Source organism: Typopeltis vanoorti, chromosome 14 (genome assembly GCF_054136105.1).
Source record: "Typopeltis vanoorti isolate ZY-2024b chromosome 14, IOZ_Tvanoo_1.0, whole genome shotgun sequence".
NCBI classification, from domain to species: domain Eukaryota; kingdom Metazoa; phylum Arthropoda; class Arachnida; order Uropygi; family Thelyphonidae; genus Typopeltis; species Typopeltis vanoorti.
In genome coordinates this window covers 60565668-60589588 of record NC_143562.1, presented here as the reverse complement: position 1 = coordinate 60589588, position 23921 = coordinate 60565668, and the positions used below count along the sequence as shown (strand labels likewise).

General features: G+C 36.1%; 1 protein-coding gene across 1 annotated transcript in view; it reads right to left on the bottom strand.

Annotated features, from left to right (window-relative positions):
• The window catches only part of Hgsnat (Heparan-alpha-glucosaminide N-acetyltransferase), a 267748-nt gene that overhangs the window by 137145 nt on the left and 106682 nt on the right, over positions 1–23921 (bottom strand). Inside the window, exon 5 of the mRNA XM_090403589.1 lies at positions 15262–15331. Within this exon, the coding sequence (XP_090259715.1) occupies positions 15262–15331 (70 nt within the window). The remainder of the gene's footprint in view (positions 1–15261; positions 15332–23921) is intronic.

The following is a 23921-nucleotide window of genomic DNA, read 5'->3' as shown; positions in this document are numbered from 1 at the left end:
TTCAAAGTCTCAATCACTCTACTCATTTTACCTCCTGTAAAACAAACTTTTTTTTGCATCTTCTCATTCACCATACCACTAATAATCAAATTTACATACAGCACTGTAACGATTGCTATCTGCTGCGTTATTGTAATATCCTCTTTTATTCTTTATTACTAATTAGCAGTGCACGCTTTTTCTCTCATAACCTTCCTTACTTATTCTAGTGCGTACTATGTTTATCCACCTTCAGTATTTACTAGTCATATGCCTATGAACACTGGAAAATTTATTTGTAAGACTGCGCCATCCAATATATAAATATTCGGCATAAGACTCAATAAAACGTAAGTAGATCTCTCTCTCTCTCTCTCTCTTACTAGCGTAAATTCCTTCAACAAAGTTTACATAAACAGTCATGGTTCTCAAGTAATTAAACTGCACTTTTTAATGCCCACAAGTCCGATTATTTTTAGAAACAGTGCATTGTAAAATAAAGGATCAGGCAGCACTCTTTTAACAAATAATTAAAACACATTTATTTACATTAATATGAAATATACATGAATCAAACGATAGGGAGATTGCTTTCTCTACCCATATATAAAATGGGTAGCATAAAATTAGAACCCTTTTACTTTTACACTAAATAATCTCTTGAACTCAAAAACTTATTTATTCTCTGCTTACAAATTCAACTTATTAAACTTCTAGTTTACTCACAAAGAGGTTAGCGAACTCTCTAAGTTATTTTTACAAATTTGATATCAACTTCCAATATGCCAAACTTCTTATTAGTATTAAACTAATTCTTAATAGTCCATCTATAGCATATTATAAGAGGAATTGTACAAAAGTATGGAACTTACAAAGGCTCTGTATCGCACATTCAGTCAAAAGTCTTGCACAAAAAGTTCTATGGCAATTCTTTCATCTCAGATCTCAAGCTTCCTCAGGAATGTCTGGCATCAGCAGTATCTCGTCGGGAAAATAGCGGGCTGTGAACTGCAACCTACGGTACTCGTACAGCTCCAACAAAAGGTTGTTCTCCCACAGAGAAAAGAAAAACTTCCGAGCAAAGCTGCTTCAGGTATTTACATTTTACATTGGTTTTTCTCCTTTGGCTTGGGCTCGCTGTAATGCCTGGATGACTGGCTCCTCTATCTTGCTGTCTCCAATAGCTCAAACTGCCACCTCCAATAACTATTCATTACCGCTAACTCTCTCTTTTGACTGCCGAATGGGTTCTTTCTCTCTTCTCGGTGACTGGAAGTCCCCTATGCTCGGCTCTGTCCCTTTTTATTACGCCTTCTCTGAGATCTCGCACGAAGGGTTGTAACCCCCCTAAGAATTCGGCATGACTCATCTTCTTTAAAGTTCAACCCGCTCTTTGTTCTCCTCCGTGCACTCTTTTGATCTTAAATTGCCAGCTAGCAGAAAGTTCTTTGAATTTTTCAGATCTCTCAGGCACTGACTTTGGAGGTGTTTACGCACAGAGCTTGTAAGCAATTTTCTCTTATATAAAAATCGTAAACAACCTTTCTTATGCCCTCATAGAGAGCTATTACACAACGTTCCGGTGGCAAAACATTGCCTTTGTTTTTGACATTGTAAAATATTCTTGTTAAAGGAGTAAATACAGTTCATTTCCAGAGGGTTATTTACAATAATATCTAGCACAAAATATGCAGAGACAAACACGGTTATTTTTACAACATTCTCATGGCCAGTCAACATTCACTTGACCTCTTTAAAAATCGATGTAAAGTGCTTTGGTATTTTTAAACTACATTGAATTTTGCAGCACTACTCACAAGTCTTCCATTATCTCTTTTATACAGCCCTCATTCTTTCCATACATATCTACAATTCTCTTCATTTCATCTTCACCAACTCTGCTTTCAAATCTTGCATCATTTTTCTGCTACCATTCTCTCTTGCTATCTTACTGTCAGTTGTACATGCTTTTTTTCATCAGTTCTCTCACTATCTTACAGCTAATTGCACTCTGCTTTACACTGTCATTCTCACATGTTTTTTATCATTCTTTCTTTCAAGGTTACATAGTGATCAGTAATCATTATGAATAATTATGGAGACACACTACCATATTTCAGAACTTTAATTATAATTAAAAGAAAATTTGATGCTTCAACCTTTATATCAAGGTCATCTTCAGGAATACATATATATACAGGGTGGTTCAAAATTCCATGTAAACTTTGAGGGGAGGTAGAGAACATCAAAATCAACCATATTCACAGAGGAAAGCATGGCCGGAAACGCCACCCTGAAGGTACAGGGACACAAAGATACAGAAATAACACAAGGCAGTAAGTAGTGTAAAAAACTTTTTAAGGGTAACTGAACAGTTCAATAGTAGTTGGATACATAATATGGTAAACGAGGTGCATGTCTGCCATCTCAGCGTTCGTAAAACGATGCACGTTCTTCATATGACGTCGAAAGCTTGAATGAGGAAGCCCCAATTAAGCCTGCCCTCTGGCAAAAATAAAATAAAATTTAAAAAAAATAATAAATAAATAAAAAAGATATAAAACATAATTATCTTAGTAAACACTACATCAATGGTTATTTGTTTCTTAAAGTCCTGTTACATTTAATTTTTGTTAGCTGCCTGAGAGTTGCTATGTTGTTATCCAATTAGGTTTCTTTTCTATTAGTTGGTAATTCTTCTTTGTCCAGATGTTACATGGATTGTACGTGAGTCATCTAGATTCCTTGAGAATTTCAGGCCATCATTTCTATGATCTGATTTGATTGGTTGATCAATATTTCAGAGGTTTCCTTGAACTTGTGTTCATACCAAGTTATAGGTATGAACTTACGTTCATACCAGGTATTGTATTTTTATGCATGATTCTACGGATTGTTTTCTCATTATAACCATTTTTTGCAACCATTTTTCCTATTACTTCAAATTCATTTTCAGAGACTGCTCATTAGAGCAAATTGTTAATTTTTTTTTTTTTTTAGGTTGCTAATGACATCTAGTTTTTGCATAGGACAGTGGCATGAGTCTGTGTGTGTGTGTGTGTGTGTGTGCATGTTAGTTTACAGTAAATGGTGAAGGATAGACAGCCTGAAGGAATATGTGTAACAAGTAGTATATCCAGAAAATGAAATGTGTTTGAATTGAATGTGTCTGTGTTGCTTGTTTAGTGGCTGAGGAAATTGTTTAAAGTTTAGTGGCCATGGAATCAAATGGTGAATGTGTCATCAGCATATCTTAGCCAAACTTTGGGTTTTAAGGTCACCGAATCTAGAGCTCGTTGCTCAAATCCCATATAAAAGTTTGCTATGGGAGGGAAAGTGGTGAGCCCATGCCTTCTTTTTTGTAGGTAGAAACAGTTTTGCTCATATGAAATAACCAGACTGAAGAACATGTACAAAGAAGGCTGTGAGGTTGGAAGGAAATGTCTTGGAGATTGGGACATTTCTGAAATGAGCAATAACATCAAAACTGACTAATAAATCTTCATTGTTGACTGTAATGTTTTTAATTTTGTTTATGAGACATTGAGTGTTTTTTTATGTAGGTGGGGGAATGACCTACCAACTCCTAAAGTGCCACAACTAGTTTCTTGCTAGGTAATAATTAAGACTGTTGATTCCTTCAACTATTGGCTGAAGTGGTATATTATTTTTATGTATTTTATTTATTTATTTATTATTTTATTTTAATTTATTTTCACCAGATGGCAGGCCATGGTCAACAATTGAACCAAGCAGTCATTTTCAGCCCACCATTGTTTATACCAATGATGATCTGGTGTATATGTATGTATTCCTGCAGATGACCTTGATATAAAGCTTGAAATGTCGAATTTTATTTTAGTTTTAATTAAAGTAAGTTCTTAAACACAGTAGTGTGTCTAAAATTATCCATAATGATTTCTTCTTATCAGTCACACTCATTTCTTCACCATCAGTTTCACTCGCATTTCTTAACATTCCCTACTCTGATTCAAACAAGCCTTGTAGTCCATCAGTATACTGCACTTCCTGCATATCCACATTCACTCACTCATCTCTCTCTTATTCAATCTCTCCACATACACATCTGCAAAATCTCCTCACACATACATTACACTCGCATCACCATACCATTCTCAAAAAATCTGCATCATTTACTTCATTTGTTTTTGGCACAGACCTGTGCACCAATCTCCCTTTCACTGTCATTTTATTCCATAGCACTAAACAAGAAACAGAGAATTTAAAATAATGCTATGTAAAAATTTAACTAATGACTGCATTCCAATCACAAAGTATTATTATTATTATATAATAATAATACTTTGTGTTGGATGAGTCTAAGGACTCCAAGGAGTCCTTAGACTCATCCAACATTTGCACAATATCTATCATACTTTGCTTTGAACTTATTCACACTCATGGCACCCACAACAGACTGGCAACGTATTCCACTCATTCACTACTCTTCAAGCAAAAAACCTAGTTCTCACACCCTTGCTAAATACACTCTTACTTAGTTCCCTTGGATGACCCCCCCCCCACCAGCTCCCAGTTCTCCCACCACCAGACCTGTTCTGAAAAATAAAATTTCTTCTGAATTAATCTTGTTTTTCTGCAAGTGTTGGATGAGTCTAAGGACTCCTTGGAGTCCTTAGACTCATCCAACACAAAGTATTATTATTATATAATAATAATAATACTTTGTGATTGGAATGCAGTCATTAGTTAAATTTTTACATAGCATTATTTTAAATTCTCTGTTTCTTGTTTAGTGCTATGGAATAAAATGACAGTGAAAGGGAGATTGGTGCACAGGTCTGTGCCAAAAACAAATGAAGTAAATGATGCAGATTTTTTGAGAATGGTATGGTGATGCGAGTGTAATGTATGTGTGAGGAGATTTTGCAGAAAAATTTCTTCTGAATTAATACTGGCAACGTATTCCACTCATTCACTACTCTTCAAGCAAAAAACCTAGTTCTAACACCCTTGCTAAATACACTCTTACTTAGTTCCCTTGGATGACCCCCCCCCCCCACCAGCTCCCAGTTCTCCCACCACCAGACCTGTTCTGAAAAATTTCTTCTGAATTAATCTTGTAAAAACCCTTCAGTAATTTGTATGTCTCAATCATATCACCCCTTTTCTGCCTAGCAACCAGTTTCTGTAACCCACAAATCTTCCACCTATTGTCATAAGGTTCATTCTATAGACCTGCTACCATCTTGATCACTCACCTCTGGATCCTCTCCACCTCCTCTTCCTCATCACCAAGAAATCCTGGCGCCCAGATCTGCATGCAGTAATCAACCATAACCTGTTTGTCTCTGTTTTGTCAAAGTATTCTTCTGTAACCAAGTGATCTGATGAGCTGCTCTATCCACTTTTGCTATGTAACCCCTAAACTTTAACTCCCTAACCACTAACATTCCCAAGTCTAGCGTCATCAATTTCCTGGAGTACAGTTCCACCAATATGGTATACAGCTGGTAATCTTTTCACCCCAAAATGCATAACCTTACACTTTGCCACATTAAACTAATATCCATTCTCCTTTTCCCAGTCTGCCAATCTATTCAAATCATCCTGGAAAATTTTGACAATATCTGTATTAACTATTGCTCTACCCAACTTTGCATCATCAGCATATAACTGAACAGCTCCTCTCAGATCATTTCCTATATCATTAATGAACAAACTAAACAGTAGCGGTCCAAGAGCAGAACTTTGTGGCATGCCACAAGTCTTCATTTGGACTTTATTCCTGAATAAACTACTCTCTGATATCTCTCCATCAATCATCCTCCTATCCATATCACCAACCCTATATCCATCCCCCATGTGCTGCAGTTTACTGATTAGAATTCCATGTGGTATCCTGCCAAAGACTTTTGCAAAGTCCAGCAGTATCATTGTAAATCCATTACCTTTATTCAACTCAGCTCAGCTGTCACTGTATTATAAAACACGAGCAAGTTACTGAGGCATGACTACCCTCAAATACTACCTAATAACATCCAATCTAAAAATCATCACACAACACATATAAAATTAGTTTCTCTTGATGCAGCCCATACAATTACCAGCATTATAGAAACATCTTTACATTATACAAAAAAGCAAAATCCAGAAAAAAATCACTGTATAAGTTTTGTTGTCATCTATCTCAGTTTATATTCCGTCTTGAATACCTTTGCTACTACACCTGATATATATATATATATACTTGGAAGTAAAAAATAAATTTATCTGAATCCATGGTGTTCTTGATACAACTTCATGCAAACTGCCCTCTTCTTGACTTGATCACCAATCTCATAATTTCAATCTTCCTGATAAGCAATAAATAACACTCCTCTTTTCCATATTCAGCCATTTCTAAACATTAGAATTGATATTAAGAAGCTATTTAAAATGTTTAGAATTGATACTGATGTTAATTTAGAACTGATATTAAAAACACTACATCGTCATCAAATTCCTGATATGCACCATCCAAGGATGTACAAGATATTATGATAGTACTACACAAAATGTTTACATCATTACTAATGTCGTATCAACAATTTTCCTCCAAATTAATCTGTTATCTATAAGGACTGCAAAAATATTATCAGATCTTATATATATATCAGTCTTCTAAGGCTCTTTCTTCTGCATCATGCCCTAGATTTTGGTGTTCCTCTGAATCTTTTTCTGCCATCCTGGCAAAAAAAAAAAAAAAATTGTTTTGCTAGCTTCTCTTCTCCCATTCGGTTGAAGTGATCATTCTACCCGAGGTTAGCTTATGCTCACACATTCCTGAATGCTAAAGAATAACTTCATTGTTAATATGATACTGTCACTGATGCCATCTGTTCACTACTCTAATTTTTTTTAAAACTCTCATATCTGTGGTCTCCAGTCTTTCATCAAATGATTTCATTCTAACCCTGAATTCAGATTCATAATCTAAAGTTAGGGTGAACACTGTCTTATATACAGCTAGTTTCGTGTTTTGACTAATTGCTCTCTTATTTCATATATATTTATTCAGCTGACTTCCTACAATACCAACTATGCTAATTTTTTTGTCAACTGCCATATTCACTAAAAATTATGCCTAAATAGTTGAAATATTATCTTCTCCTTCTCTTCAAGGATTAGGCATTTGCCTGTTTCAGCTTCACTGGTCTTTCCATTTTTCAGATGTCTTCCTCTCTCTCTCTGTTTGGTCTATATTTATCCACCTCTTTTGATAGGATTTATTTAGAAGTATAACATCATCTGCATAAAGCAAAGAGCTGACATTAACATCTCCAATTTTGATATCATGTTTAATACCACTTTCCTTCATAATGTGATCCATATAGATAATGAATAACAGAGGGGATAATGTACACCCTTGTCTGACAACAGATTTAATATTAAATCATCTTCCTGTACTTCCTTCAATTCTAACTGCTGACTTACAACTCAAATAAAGACTAAGTATTGCTTGATATAATGACCCATTGACACCATATAACTGTAACATTTTGAATAGCTTCTCTCTTTGCACCTTGTCATATGCCTTTTCCAAATCGACAAAACTTAAATACAGATCTTTGTTATATTCCCATGCTTTCTCGACTATTTGTCGTAAGGTGAAGATCTGATCCTGACAGCCTCTATTTGGCCTGAATCCAGCTTGTTCTTCACCAAGCTTTTCTTCCACAATTCTTCTCAATCGTTTCTCAAGTATACTTGCATAGATCTTGCCAGGAACACTTAGTAGGGAAATACCTCTGTAATTCTCACATTGTTTTATTTCCCTTTTTATATATGGGTACTATGAGAGCTCTACTCCAATCATCGGGAATTCGTCCCTCTGTCCAGGCTTTCTGAACTATGCAGTGCAGCCACTGTAAGACTTTCATACCACCATACTTCAGCATTTCTGGTCAAATATCATCCACTCCTGCTGCCTTTCCACATTTTAAGCCTTTGATGGCTTTTTCTACTTCAAGTATGGATATGTATTCCTGACTGCATGCCTGTTCAGTGTTTTTTACCACTGTGCTGTCCATCACTGCTTGTTTCATTTAGCAGTTTTTCAAAGTAATTACTCCATACTTCAAGGATATCTTTTTCTTCCGTTTTCATGTCACCTTTATCATCTCTAACTCCTTTTACAGCACTCTTTCCTCCATTCCTAAGTTTCTTCAACAACCTCCAGAATATTTTGTCACCTTCTTGATATTTATTTTCTATATTCTTGCCAAAGTCCTCCCATGACTTTTGTTTAGCTAGTTTTACACAGTGTTTAGCATTCTTGCATTTGTCTCTGTATTCTCCAAGAGCACAAGCTGACTTATTTGCCAGCGAACTTTTGATATGCTTTCTTCTTTTCCTTCACTGCCTCTTTAACTTCCTGTGTCCACCATGGAGTTCTAATTTTTCTCTATCCTTGCAGACAACTTCACCACATGCCTCTCTAGCTGAGTCAATCAGGGCTTTCTTCAAGGCTTGTCACTGAATCTCCAAGGTTTGATTCCTGTTCTCAAACTCTTTCATTTTTTCTTCAATAATCTTTGTGTATTTTAGTCTACAGTTCACATCTGAGAGGCTGTTCAACTTTTATTCGCTTTAAAACTTTCTTACGTGTTATTCTTTTCAATATGAAATTCAATTTTATCCTGCCTCAAGACTAAATAGTGATCACTTCTAATTTCAAATCCTCTGTACTCTGGTGTCCTGCACTAGAGAGAAAACATCACTATCAACAATAACATAGTCAATGAGACGTTTCTTATTCCTTGCCTCTTCTCTCCATGTGAATTTGTGCACATTTTTATGCTGGAACATGGTGTTAGTAATAACCAGTCCATGTCCTGAGCAGAAATCCAACAGATATTTGCCATTATTATTAGCTTTGGCTCTTTTCTCCAAATTTTCCCAAAATATTTTTATATGTCTCACAATCATTTCCTACTCTGCTATTTAGATCCCCAAAAGGACCAACTTTTCCTTTTTCATTGTGTCAGTTGCTTTTTCTAAAGCATCAAAAAATTCCTCCACTTCTACCTTAGTAGAACCTTCTGTGGGACCATAGGCACAAATAAGTCTCATTGTCCAGTTCCCAATTCTCATATTTGCTCACATTACTCTATTTGAGACTGACTGCCATTCAAGAAGATTAGGTTCATATTTTGTGTCGAATACTATGGCTACTCCTTCTTTTCCTTGATTGTCATTGCCTGAATATAACATTTTGTATTTATTGCTTAGAAAGATCTCACCAGTTTTTGTCTTTTTTGTTTCAGTCACCCCTATTATGTCGATCTGGTACTTATCTAATTCCTCAGCTAGCTCCATTTCTTTGCCATTCAGGCTTCATATGTTGATAGTACCGATCTTTAACTCTGGTGATGTTGAGTTGGGGTGTGTTTTCAGATTTGTTCCAGTAGCTGACTTTTCGCTGTTCATCCTGGTTTCCTGGCGAAAACAACAGGGGCCCTTGTTTAACCAGGCAACTGCCTCAGCCGCATGAAATTTTGTCATGTTGTACCATCGTTTTTTATTTTGGTTTAACCAATAAGAATACAATTTGGTCGGCTAAATCCCAAATTGCCAGCCCATCCTCGTTCGTTCAGTATCAAAGTAGATACCCAACAGGGTGCACCACGAGAAGGTGAGGATTGGACATTAGGTCAGAAGCCCTGGTCAGTTCTCCGCATTCCTTTAAAGGCTATGTGTAGGTCTCCTCTCAGTTATACAGCTTTGACCCTTAAGCACCCTATATATATATATTGAAGACAGCTGATGATAGGCTACATCCCTATCCAACACCTTATTCTCTTCCATTAATTTATTACCTAACCTTATTTTTGTATCTTTATATAAATTGTATAGCTTGGACCAAATGTAATGAATATCCTTGTTTTTCATTAAATTCTATAATTTTTCTCTGTGTATTTTATCAAAAGTATTATCATAATCTATAAAAGATAAATATGTTATTTATCATCTACAGGGATCACATTATGAAGGAAAGTGATATTAAACCTGATATCAAAAATTGGAGATGTTAATCTCAGTTCTTAACTTTGTTGGGTGACATTATTATTATTATTATTACTGTTACTATGATTCAGATCCTCAGGGAGTCACAAGACTCAACATGGGAGATCCATCCCAAAAAACACAGTCTACCACACCACTCCCTAAAACCACCAACTGTCCACGCCCCCCACCACTCCACAGCTCAACCACCCTCCATGCTCTCCCTGACCCCCCTGCCTGCAACTTCTTTCCACAACCTCCAGGGAGGGCCCCTTAATCTTGCTCACCACCCCTGCTCCACCAAACAAAAGAACTCCCTATTGTCAACCCTGCAGCCACCCACCGATGCACCCCAAACTTCAAGACTTCACACACAGCCAAATCAAACCAACACTCCACTCACTCACCCATCTGTCAAGCCCATTCAAATCCCCTTGCAAGGCTACCATATACGCACCAATAATCCTTCCCAGCCTCACACCATCTGCAAACTACTAAACATCCCCCACAATCCACCAACAATGTCACTGATACAAAGACCAAATAATACAGGCCCTAGTACTGAGTCCTGTGGGACCCCACCTGCAACCCTCCCTGACATAGCCCCCCCCCATCACACACACACACACAACTCTCTGACACCTATCAGACAGCCAATCCATCCCCGAATCCAGATCACCAGCCTGACATACAAATCCATGCACTGTAACCCAAACATCAGCCTATCATGTGGTACCCTGTCATCTGTCCCTGTGGAAAAAAAAAAAAAAAAACTGCCCCTGTCACCCCATTACAAAAGACAATCATAGCACTAAAACAAGAGTGCCTAGAACAAATTCACACCGATCCTTACAAGCAACACCACCCTCATCTGCCCAACACTGCAAATGATCCCTCACCAACTTCTCCAAAATTCCAGCAACCACTAATGAAATACAAACTGGTCCATAATCCAACACTTCCTGTCTGCCACCACTCCCCACACAACAGCAGCATCTTATCCTCCTCATCTCCCATGGATAGACCTTCACCAAAAAGCCAGGTCAATGGAGTTGTCAGTTCCCCAGCACACTCTCCCAAAACCAGCAGTGAAACCCCATCCAGTCCTACACTTTACTGACATCCAGAGCACTCAGTCTCAGTACCTGAAATACTCTCCTCCCACATCTCCAAACCTCAAAACTGCCCCATCCCTCCAGTACTAAAACCCACCTTTCCAGAAGAAAACACTCCAACAAAGTGTTCACTGAACACTCCACCATGTTCCCTGCATTAGTCACTCCATTACTACCCCCATCCAACAATGTCGCTCTTCCACAACTACCCTTTCTTTCACCGGCCACACAACGAAAGAACCTCCCAGGACTCTCCTTGGATCCCAGGGCCAACCCTCTCCCCCCCCCCCCACACACACACACAAAAATCCAGCCCTGCCTCTCCCTCCCACCACATGTCACTCTCCTGGCCCGAGTCCCACACTCCCCCACACACCTGCTCCCCCCCCCCCCCCACATCTCCTCCATGACTTCATTCTAACCTGCAGTTCTTGCCTGACATCATCTGTCATCCACTCTACACCAAACTGCTCTCTTCCTCACTCACAGCACACAATCTGGTACCTCTGCCAATAAACACACTCCTACACAAACTCCATCCCTCCAACCCTTCCATCCATTATATTCTTAAATAAATATAGTACAGGTCTGCAGGATTCCTTAATGAAATATAATTATCTGTGTTTAAAGTGTAAAAGACAGGTTATTGTTATTTATTTTTTTATAGTAATCTGGAATTTGGGGTGCAGGCTGTTCAGTTCGAGGTTTAATTCTTTCATTGTACTGGTTTCACTCCATTACGCTTTAGCATTAAGCATCATCAGGTGCCTAAAGGCACAGAGCAGTTAGGCACCTGATGATGCTTAATGCTAAAGCGTAATGGAGTGAAACCAGTACAATGAAAGAATTAAACCTCGAACTGAACAGCCTGCACCCCAAATTCCAGATTACTATAAAAAAATAAATAACAATAACCTGTCTTTTACACTTTAAACACAAATAATTATAGTAGTACTCATTCTTTCTTAGTTTTCAAAAACATACTTGCATACTTGCAGAGGTAGCTACACAAGAAATATATCTACCATCACATTCATGTTCTGTTAAAAAAATGGAGGAAAAGCTAATGTGCTTTACTGCAGTAAATACAAACATAATTTGCATTGCACCTCAGATAAAACAGCCAGAACTCAAAAGAAACATAATCTGTATACTGCATTCAAACTCCATTTGAAGCCAGCTACTCTAATTCTCCCCTAAAGATCAACTCCTTCTGCCTCCTCCTCTCATTTCCAAGTGTCTATGTGTGTTATTACAATTTTAACACTGTCACTTTGACTGAAATGAAATATTGAAATTGATTAAACATCATCATCATCAAATTCCTGCCATGTACCCTCAAAGGGTGTACAGAATATGATAGTACTACACAAAAAATTTACATCATTACTAACTTCCAATCTACAATTTTCCTCCAAATCAGTCTATTACTTGTCAAGACTCCAACATTATCAGATCTTATATTTCTATTGTCTAAGGCACTTTGCACCGTATCAATTCGCCTATATCTTGGTCTTCCTCTGGGTCATTTTCCTGGCAACCTGGCAGAGACCACTTGTTTTGCTAATCTTTCCTCCCATTCTGTTTAAGTGACCATACCACCTGAGATTAGCTCTGCTAACACATTCCTGGATGCTGACAATGTCAAGTTCTTTCCTAATATCCTCATTTTTAATATGATATTGCCATTGATGCCATCTGTTCATGCCTCTAATGTTTCTCAGGACTCTGAGAAAGTAAGCAGACCTAGATCTAGGTTTGCCTACTCACTGATGAGACCTCAAAAAAGGTCAAAACTGGTCTGGGTAGTGACCTTCTCTCATAATGTAGAACAGTAATACATCTCCTAGGAGATGTATTACTGTTCTACATTATGAGAAAATACTAAGATTAGGAGAGAAAATACTAAGAACAGTGATCGGAGCTTGCTCCACCTTTACTACGAGTTGCCTAGCATTGCACTACCAGGTGTTTGCTTACACTTGGACTCACCGAACTTTATACAGTTTTCTATATTCGGCATGAAACTCTTAGATTAGATTTTCTATCTTTGAGTTTCTTATTCAGCTAAGAAATAATGTGGTATTCAATATCCACTTAATTTTGAATACATTAAATATGTTTGTCAAGTTAGAAAAGAGGTCAGGGTTAGTTTTGTATCAACTTGCAATATCATTGATGGCAAAGCTGAGACTATAACTAACAACACAATTGAAACCCTTGACAGTCTAGGCTTAAAAACTTGTAATCTGGTGGGCCTAGGATCTGATGGAGCAGCTGTCATGATTGGAAAGCAAAAGGGAGTTGCAAAACTGCTCAAAGATAAAACAGATGGACTCATGATCATGTAATTGTGTAAACCACCGACTGGCTCTTGCTAGTGCTCAAGTAGCTGCTGAAGTGCCTTATTTAGTCATGTTTAATGATATCGTAAGGCAATTGTTTTTCTTCTTCCAAAATTCCTCAGTCAGGATGGCTGGTTTAACCCAAATCCAAAATATACTGAATAGTCCTCAGATTAAACTTAAAATGGCCAGTGAACACTAGATGGCTGTCTCATGATTCTGCAATACAGTCTCTAAGAGAATGCATGGTGAGTGTTATAGCTGCATTGGAAAGAGAGGCCACCGAACGAAATGATATCACAGCTGAAGGTTTAAGTAAATATATCAGAACATACAATTTCATAGCTTCACTAATGATGCTTTCAGATGTGTTACGGCATTTATCTAACTTGTCTAGATCATGGAAAAGGCAAGATGTTGATTTAACTGAAATAGAACTAGTCTTAGAAACCAGAAAACTATCCATAATGGAATTGAAAGACACTCCTTGCAGTCATTTTCAAAATCTTCATCAGCATCTTTCAGGTGAATGGTCAGACCTTCACATTGAAGACTACAATACATGATAAATATATAGGCACACAGTTATTAAACACCTAGAAGCAAGATTTCCAGATATGCCAATTATTTCCTGCTTTTCAAGACTTTTCAATGCAGAAAGTCATGATCAATGTGAGGCTTCTGAGATTCTTTCTTATTATTATTCTAGAAATGGAAGTCCTGCAGTTTTAAACTATGAAAGTACTAAACTAGAATGGGCAGTTGCATCAAAAATGATTAATGGACAGTCATACAAAAATCTAGATCCAAGACAAATACTGCTGAAATTAGTAACAACATCTGAGCTCAAAGAGTCTTTTCCAAATTTAGCAAAACAAGCTGCTGTTGGACTGGCCATACCTGTGAGCACAGCTGAATGTGAAAAGGGTTTCTCTGCATTAAAAAAGGTTAAAAACCTGTATGAGGAATCACATCAGTCAGAACCCTCTAAATAACCTGATGCTGATTTCCCTGGAGGGACAGACCAGCTCCAACAGATTTTAAATTCAAAATTTTATATGCCTGGCTAATGCATCATTCCACCTGGCTAGTAAAAATTTCTGGTGAGAACACTGCTTTTGGAAGTATGTAAATGTTTAGTCTAGTAAATAGATCACAAAATGGAAAGAAGTATAAACTTTAAGAAAACTATTCAGGCTACCACAACAGCATACAAATATTTGTAAAAAAATGAAAAGGGAAAACCAAACAGAACAACCACTTTAAACTTCAAGAAAACTGAATCCTCTCAGCCAACTGGCTATGTTCCATCTGATGATAGGTTTTAAATCTTAAATATTAAGTTAATATATTACATTATATATTGAAAACTAATGAACTTTATTTTTTTTAAAAAAGAGAAGTATTTTAATTTTCTTATTCTGTAAACCAAAAAAAGTTGCATTTTTTATAAATTCAAATATTTAGCAAACATCTAAATTACAATGGACTGAAGAAAAAGCTGGTCAATTCATTTCAATTTTTTGTGATGATATAAGTAGTCATCAGTGAAAATCTTTTTTCAGATGCTGTAAAAAAATTATTTTGTCACAGGGTTGTAGGACTTAACTAATTTTATTTTATGTTTTTTTTTTTGTACAGACATTTTCAATAATAACTGCTATGAGAAATTTTATGTTAGAAAACTAAATAAATGTATGTGAAGGATTTCAAAAAAAAACTAATGAACACATATGCTGAAACTTTGGAAGTGTAATATACATGTAAGATTTCAAAATGAATATTAACATATTTACCTATATAAATATTTGCCTAAGATCCATGCCATGGCAAGGGCAAAATACACAATAAAGGCAATAAGAATTGCTAATGAATAAAAAAAGAAAAAAAAAGAAAGAGGGAATTAGTATAAAGTAGTTTTATAAATAAATGATTTCAAACAGCACATTTATTAAAATGAAACTTGGCTAATTCAGTATCAAATAATTTGACAAATAAATGCCATTGTAAATCCCATTCTACTACCCCCCCTCACTTCCTTTTACATGTTACTTCCATCCACAAAAGGTCAAATACTTACTATAGTAAAACCATGGATGATTATGTTAATTCAAGCTAATGTAATCTGGAAATCTTAGTGTGGAGAAAAATATAGAACTTTTTTGGGTCACTTCAAGCCTGCAACAAGCAGGGTGGTAATCTGAATGTAACAATTTCACAGAGTGATGTGAAATTAATTAAATTAGGTGAGAAATGAATTGCAGTGCCTAGTATGAGACAATTATTGCATTTACTAAAGGCTTGAAGTAGTTTAAAAAGTTGCATGTTAGGTCTCTAGAGTAAAGGCATCTATATTATGTAAATAATAAAATAATAATAAAAACCTTATTAGGTTTTTATTCCATTGATACTAATATATGTTTACAACCCACTGTGGATGGAATTCATAAAAAATAATCTACCAATCAGAAACCTTACCAAACATTCATTCCTGTACAGTGTGAAGCCAGACATATTGGTTAGAGAGCAGGAGCACCATCTACTTGGTGCCAACCAAGTAAGCACTGTTGTACAATTTGTTTAAATCTGTTAATTTGAATACCAAATTCACATTTTTAAGGGGAAAAGTGTGCATTAAAGGTTGTCGATTTTCAAGTCAAAAAACTTTTCTAATAATATAAATATATACGGGGTGCTTAAAGGTCAAAGGTATATAACTTAGAGGAGACCTCCACGTAGTCTTTAAAGGAATGTGGAGAACTGATCAGGGCTTCTGACCTAATGTCCAATCCTCACCTTCTCGTAGTGCACACTGTTTGGTATCTACCTGAAAACTGAACATATGAAGATGGGCTGGCAGATTGGGATTTAGCCGACCAAACTGTATTCTTATTGGCTTAAACCAAAATAAAAAAAATGATGGTACAACATGACAGAATTTCATGCCGGCTAGGGCATCGCCCGGTTAACCAAAGCTCCCGTTGTTTTCGCCAGGGAACCAGGGCAAACAGCAAAAAGTCAGCTACCGGAACAAATCCTAAAAGCCACCCATCACAAGAATTCAAGATCGGTACTATCGACATAAGAAGTCTGAATGGCAAAGAAATGGAGTTAGCTGAGGAATTAGATAAGTACCAGATCGACATAATAGCAGTGACTGAAACAAAAAAGGCAAAAACTGGTGAGATCTTTCTGAGCAATAAATATAAATTGTTACATTCAGGCAATGACAATAAAGGAAAAGAAGGAGTAGCCATAGCATTCAACACTATATATGAGGCTAATCTTCTTGAATGACAGGCAGTCTCAAGTAGTGATGTGGGCAAATATGAGAATAGGGAACTGGACAATGAGACCTATTTGTGCCTATGGTCCCACAGAAGGTTCTACTAAGGTAGAAGTGGAGAAGGTTTTTGAGGCTTTAGTGAAAGCAACTGACACAATGAAAAAGGAAAAGTTGGTCCTTGTCGGGGATCTAAATAGCAGAGAAGAGAATGGTTGCCCGAAATGCAAAAATAATTTGGGAAAATTTGGAGAAAAAAGCAAAGCTAATAATAATGGCAAATATCTGTTGGATTTCTGCTCAGGACATGGACTGGTTATTACTAACACCATGTTCCAACATAAAAATGTGCACAAATTCACATGCAGAGAAGAGGCAAGGAATAAGAAAAGTCTCATTGACTATGTTATTGTTGATAGTGATGTTTTCTCTCTAGTGCAGGACACCAGAGTGTACAGAGGATTTGAAATTAGAAATGATCACCATTTAGTCTTGAGTAGGATAAAATTGAAATTCATATTGAAAAGAAGAACATGTAAGAAAGTCTTAAAGCAAATAAAAGTCGAGCAGCTCTCAGATGTGAACTGTAGACTAAAATACACAAACATGATTGAAGAAAAAATAAAAAGTTTGAGAACAGGAACCAAAGCGTGTAGATTCAGTGGCAAGCCCTGAAGAAAACATTGATTGATTCAGCCAAAGAGGCATGTGGTGAAGTTGTCTGTAAGGATAGAAAAATCAGAACTCCATGGTGGACACAGGAAGTTAAAGAGGCAATGAAGGAAAAGAAGAAAGCATATCAAAAGTTCCTGGCAAATAAGTCAGCTTGTGCTCTTAGAGAATACAGAGACAAATGTAAGAAAGCTAAACAGTGTGTAAAACTAGCTAAACAAAAGTCATGGGAGGACTTTGGCAAGAAAATAGAAAATAAATATCAAGAAGGTGGCAAAATATTCTGGAGGTTGTTGAAGAAGCTTAGGAATGGAGGAAAGAGTGCTGTAAAAGAAGTTAGAGATGATAAAGGTGACATGAAAACAGGAGAAAAGATATCCTTGAAGTATGGAGTAATTACTTCGAAAAATTGCTAAATGGAACAAGCTGTGATGACAGCACAGTGGTAAAAAACACTGAACAGACATGCAGTCAGGAATACATATCCATACTTGAAGTAGAAAAAAGCCATCAAAATCCTGAAATGTGGAAAGGCAGAATAGATGATATTCGACCAGAAATGCTCAAGTATGGAGGTATAAAAGTTACAGTGGCTGCACTGCATAGTTCAGAAGGCCTGGACAGAGGGATGAATTCCAGATGATTGGAACAGAGCTCTCCATGGTGGAGAGCTCTACTCCAATATATAAAAGGGAAATAAAACTGAATGTGAGAATTACAGAGGTATTTCTCTACTGAGTGTTCCTGGTAAGATTTATGCAAGTATACTTGAGAAATGGTTAAGAAGATTGTGGAAGAGAAGCTTGGTGAAGAACAAGCTGGATTGAGGCCAAATAAAGACTGTCAGAATCAGATTTTCACTTTACGACAGATAGTTGAGAAATCATGGAAATATAACAAAGATCTGTATTTAAGTTTTGTAGATCTGGAAAAGCATATGACAAGGTGCCAAGAGAGAAGCTATTCGAAATGCTACAGTTATATGGTGTCCATGGGGCATTATATGAAGCAACACTTAGTCTGTATTTGAGTTGTAAGTCAGCAGTTAGAATTGAAGGAAGTACAGGAAGATGGTTTAATGTTAAATCTGGTGTGAGACAAGGATGTACATTATCCCTCTCTGTTATTCATTATCTATATGGATAACATTATGAAGGAAAGTGGTATTAAACCTGATATCAAAATTGGAGATGTTAATCTCAGCTCTTTACTTTATGCAGATAATGTTATACTTCTAAATAAATCTGCTACGAGTACGCAAGAATCCCTCACTAAATTGAATAACTGTTGTAATAGATATGGTATGAAGGTTAGCATTAAAAAGACAAAGACAATGAAAATAGGCAGAAAAATTGAAAATATCAACTGCATTGTGAATGGAGAACCTATAGAACAAGTCAGACATTTCATCTACTTAGGCACAATTTTTGATGCCTAAGTAGATGATGGTAAATTAAATATGTAAATAGACAACAGAATCAATAGCTGGTATGGTAGAAGTCAACTAAAGAAATTTATATGGACTAAGAGAGAAATTAGCCAAAATACTAAATTAGCTATATACAAGACAGCATTCAAGCCTATTTTAACTTATGGATCTGAGAGCTGGGTTAGAAGTAAAATGCTTGACCAAAGACTGCAGATATGAGAGTCCTGAGAAAGATTAGTGGCATGAACAGATGGCATCAATGGCAATATCATATTAAAAACAAGGATATTAGGAAAGGGAGCCTGTGTAGCTCAGCGGATGTGGCGTTTGCACACCACGGCGCTTGGCCGCACGGAAGATTTGGTTTCGAGTCTAGTCGGCACTAGAGGATATTTTTCTAAGCCTTTTTTCAACCGGTTCCCGAGTTAGTCGATCTCTGGCATGGGCAAGCGGGTTTTCCTCCCAGAAACTCTGGTTTTTCGTCCTGTAAATTCAAGAAATCGACCGTAGAACCCACATTATTTCAGACATTAAATATATTGTGTTAGGGTTAGGTCCACGAGATGGCAGCACATTTGAGCCGTCTCTCTTCACTGTGTACCGCTTAATTAGTGATAGCCTTGGGCCATCTATCTCTGATTGGTACCAGTAGAGATTGAACTGCCCACTCAGTCTCCAAAAGTTAGATAGGGCTAAATGGCCTCGCCTACTCCCCGTATACGGGAATGAAAAGGCGTTAGCTGATTTTTTTTTTTTTTTGATATTAGGAAAGAACTTGACATTGTCAGCATTCAGGAATGCATTAGCTAATCTCAGGTGGTATGGTCATTTAAACAGAATGGAAGAGGAAAGATTAGCAAAACAAGTGTTCTCTGCCAGGTTGTTAGGAAAAAGACCCAGAGGTAGACCAAGATATAAGTGGATTGATACAGTAAAAAGTGCCTTAGAAGATAGAAATATAAGATTTGATAATGTTGGAGCTTGACAGGTTACAGACTGATTTGGAGGAAAATTGTAGATAGGAGGTTGGTAATGTTGTAATTTTTCATGTAGTACTATCATATCCTGTACATCCCATGAAGGTGCATATCAGGAATTTGATGATGATGATAATTATATACTGTCACTACTCAAACACTTGCTTTGGAAAAAAACTGTATTAGTCACCATACGCTAATAAACTACTAGTTGGGCAGGTTGACCTAATACATAGAATCTCTGCTTTGTAACCTATAGGCTGTGGGTTTGAATTCCATTGGGGCATGAATGTTTGGAAAACCTTAAGGTGATAGATGATTTTCACTATGTAATGTGAAAGCACTGACTTGCTTGAAATAAATCAGGTTTGCTAACATTTTGCTGGACTTCAATACTTTCAAGAGTGCAAGCAACACTAGTCACTGTGCACAAGCACTAGCTATCAAGTACAATGATGTAGAGAGAAGCGAGATTTCCATATTAGAAAAAACTCATACCCATGGTAAAGGATGAAATACTTTAATTACTAAACATTAATTAACAAAGAAATATTTCATGTTGTGTATGACAAAACATCTTCAGTTAATAAAGGAATAACAATGGGTCATTTAGCTGCAACAGATTACGACTACATACTATACAATGGTTATCTCATTTAGATGCAGTCATGTGTAATTGGTTTAAAGTTATAAAAATTGAAGAAAAAAAAAAATTACACACACACATTTATTTGTGCCTGTGGGCCCACAGAAGACAGCTGATATAAAGAAAACAGAAAAGGTTGTCCCTGTTGGAGATCTAAACAGAGAGAAGGAAATGAATCCCACCAGGCATACAGAAATATTTAAATAAAAGACTAATAATAAGTAAGCAGCTGTTGGATTTCTGTTTCAGGATGCAGAGTAGTCATTACTAACTTCATGTGTCTTTTCTTATTTCTTGTGTCTTCTCTCCATGTGCAGAAGTGTGCATGCTGGTTTAGGGTGTGAGAGTCTCTTATACAGAGGATTTGAAATTGGAAGTGATCTTCACTTAGTTTTTAATTAGGATAAAAATTAATATTATACTAAAAAGGAACAATATGTAAGAAAGTTTAAAAATAATTAAAATCGAGAAACTTTTACAGGTGCACTGTACTCAACTACATATGCATTATGCAAGAAAAAATGAAACATTTTTAACAGATCCATTGCAAACCTTCAATTTAATAAATGAATCTGAAGGTTTGCAATGGATCTGTTTAGGAATATAATATTTGCTACATGAAGTAAAGAGCCAAGATTAACATCTCCAACTTTCATATGAGATTTAACCTGCTTTCCTTCATATTGTGATCCATATAGGGGTTCGAAAAAAGGTTCATATATGCATCTGTGAAAGGTGAGAATTTCTGATCAACCAAGTAAAAAAAAAAAAAAAAAAAATCGGAAAAAAAGTCACAATTTAATTTAATTTTATTTTATTTATGTGGTTCTGATATGTGGTATGTGATGACAATTATGCCCTAAATAGTACGACATAAATTACATCAACAGTTTTTTAATTAATTTATTTTTATCTTACTTATTGTGCCTGTTGGAGCATGTCAGTCATTACAAATACCTGTTTCATTGATTATCCTTGATTTTGCCATAAGAAAACATGGCCAATAAGAGAATAAAACAGGACAGGATACAATACCCATTTTATTTCCGAAGTGGGTTTGAGCTTGAAGTAACCAACTCATCTCGACATGACTAAAACAGAAGTGTTGCAGAGCAGTAATTAACTCTTTTTGTAACCAATGATGTCGAATTTGCAGAAAGTTAGAAAATTGAGAAAGAATTATTGCAGTTTTTTCTTTATTTTCCCAAAATATATAATTTATTATACAGATTTAAACATAATCTAAATGTTTTCAGTTGTTATCTCAGTGTGCTGCATCATCATCATTGGCCCTGTCTATCCCCAGTGTTTTGAAGCCATTCTGAATTCAAAAAATCCACTAATGTAGTTAATGTATGTTCAGTCCTAATGATGTTATTTTCTTGAGTTTTCATGATGATTTTGAATGTTTTTACATTCAAATATTTGTTTATAATGGCACAAAAGAAATTATTTGAATTTCTTAAAAAAGAGTGATTTGAAATAGACTAAGTGTTAGAAAATGTGAAGATTATCACTATTGGTAATAAATAAATAAATAATAAATGTTCATGTAACACTGCTAAAATGTTTGAGTTATGTTTTTCTTCATGTCTCGGAGACCAATAAACAATTTAAATTAGTGCAATGGGTGGACTAAGTTTTTCTTTAATTTTTTTAACATTTCATTTGTTTTTATATTTTTAATATTTTTTCATATAATTTGAAAATGAGGCTCTATAGTCCAAAAATTATTTTTTCAAGACTCTTCAGGTCTCCAAGTAAGGGGATGGTGTGAGCCATTAAATTCATCTCCCACCTAAAGATAATAAATTGCTTCAACATTGACAGACTGAGCATGCAACTGTAACATAATAGGTTACCATGGTACTTTATGCAAGTTGACACTTGACTAGTGAGATATCTGCCTGACAAGTGCAATGTCAGCAAATATCTTTAAAGCCCTGCATAAAGATGATGAATAACGGTGGAGACAGAGCATACCCTTGTCTCTTACTTGATTTTACATCAAATCACAGTCTTCTACTTCCTTCAATTCTAACTGCTGACTTATAACTTAAATACAGACTTGGTATGTATAATATTTGATTTTCCTCATATAACTGTAATGTTTTGAACAGCTTTTCCTTTGACATCTTAGAAGATCTGAAGGATGGAATAAAGATAAACGGACATCTGATAAATAATATAAGATATGCAGATGACATTGTACTTATGACCGAAACAAATGAAGGTTTGCAAAGAATTTTGAACAGACTGAACAGGATTGGAAATGAGAGATATAAAATGAAAATAAACATTCAGAAGACAAAAGTGATGAAGATTTCAAGGAAAGGAAATGATGGGATGGAAATCATTTTGAACGGACAAAGAACAGAAAATGTAAAAAGTTTTGGATACCTTGGAAGTTGGATAACAGAAGACAATAGATCTGATTATGAAATTAAAAACAGAATTAAAAAAGCAAAAGCAGCATTTTTCCAAATATACCACATATTAGGAAATAGAAATCTGAACAAACAGTTAAAAGTAAGAATTCTCAAGACAATGATCTGGAGCATGGGGACGTATGGATGCGAGTCCAGGACGATCAATAAGGAGATGAGTGACCGATTGAATGTATTTGAAATGTGATGCTTGAGAAAAATGGATTGTATCAGCTGGACTGAAAGAGTGAGCAATGAAGAGGTTCTTAAAAGATTCAAAATGAAAAGAGACTATATGGCTAGTATCCAAAGAAGAAAAATAGCGTCTGCAGGACATTTGATGATCTGCAGGGGGTTCTTCTGGAGAGCTTCCCAGAATAGTATTGCAAGGGATGGTGGAGGGAAGGAGAGGAAGACCCCGACTGCAATGGAAAGATAACATCAAAGATTGGACGGGCAAGAATCTTACAGAAACAAGAGATAGAGAGGCATGGAAGCGGACTGTTCATCAGCTGCAACCCTCTTAAAGAGGAGGACACAGGATTAGATTAGAACTGCAATATTTTTGAACAGCTTTTCCTTTGACACCTTGTCATGTGCTTTTTCCAGGTCTACAAAACTTAAATAATACAGTTGCATGTTATATTCCCACAATTTCTCAACTAGTTGTCATAAAGTGAAAATCTAATTTTGAACACCTCTATTTGACCTGAACCCAATTTGTTCTTCTCCAAGTTTCTCTTCAATAATTTTTCTTAACCTCTTCTCAAATGTGTATGCATAAATCTTATCTGGAACATTTAGTAGAAAAATTCTACTGTAATTCTCACATTCAGTTTTATTTTCCTTTTTTATAGGCCTATGAGAGCTCTACTCTAATCCAGAATCCAAACTTCTGACCAGACTTCTGAATTATGCTGTGTAGCTACTGTAAAACTTTTATGCTTCCATATTTGAGCAATTTTGGTCACTATCTATTCCAGCTGCCTTTCCACATTTCTTGAATAAACTATTATTATAAAT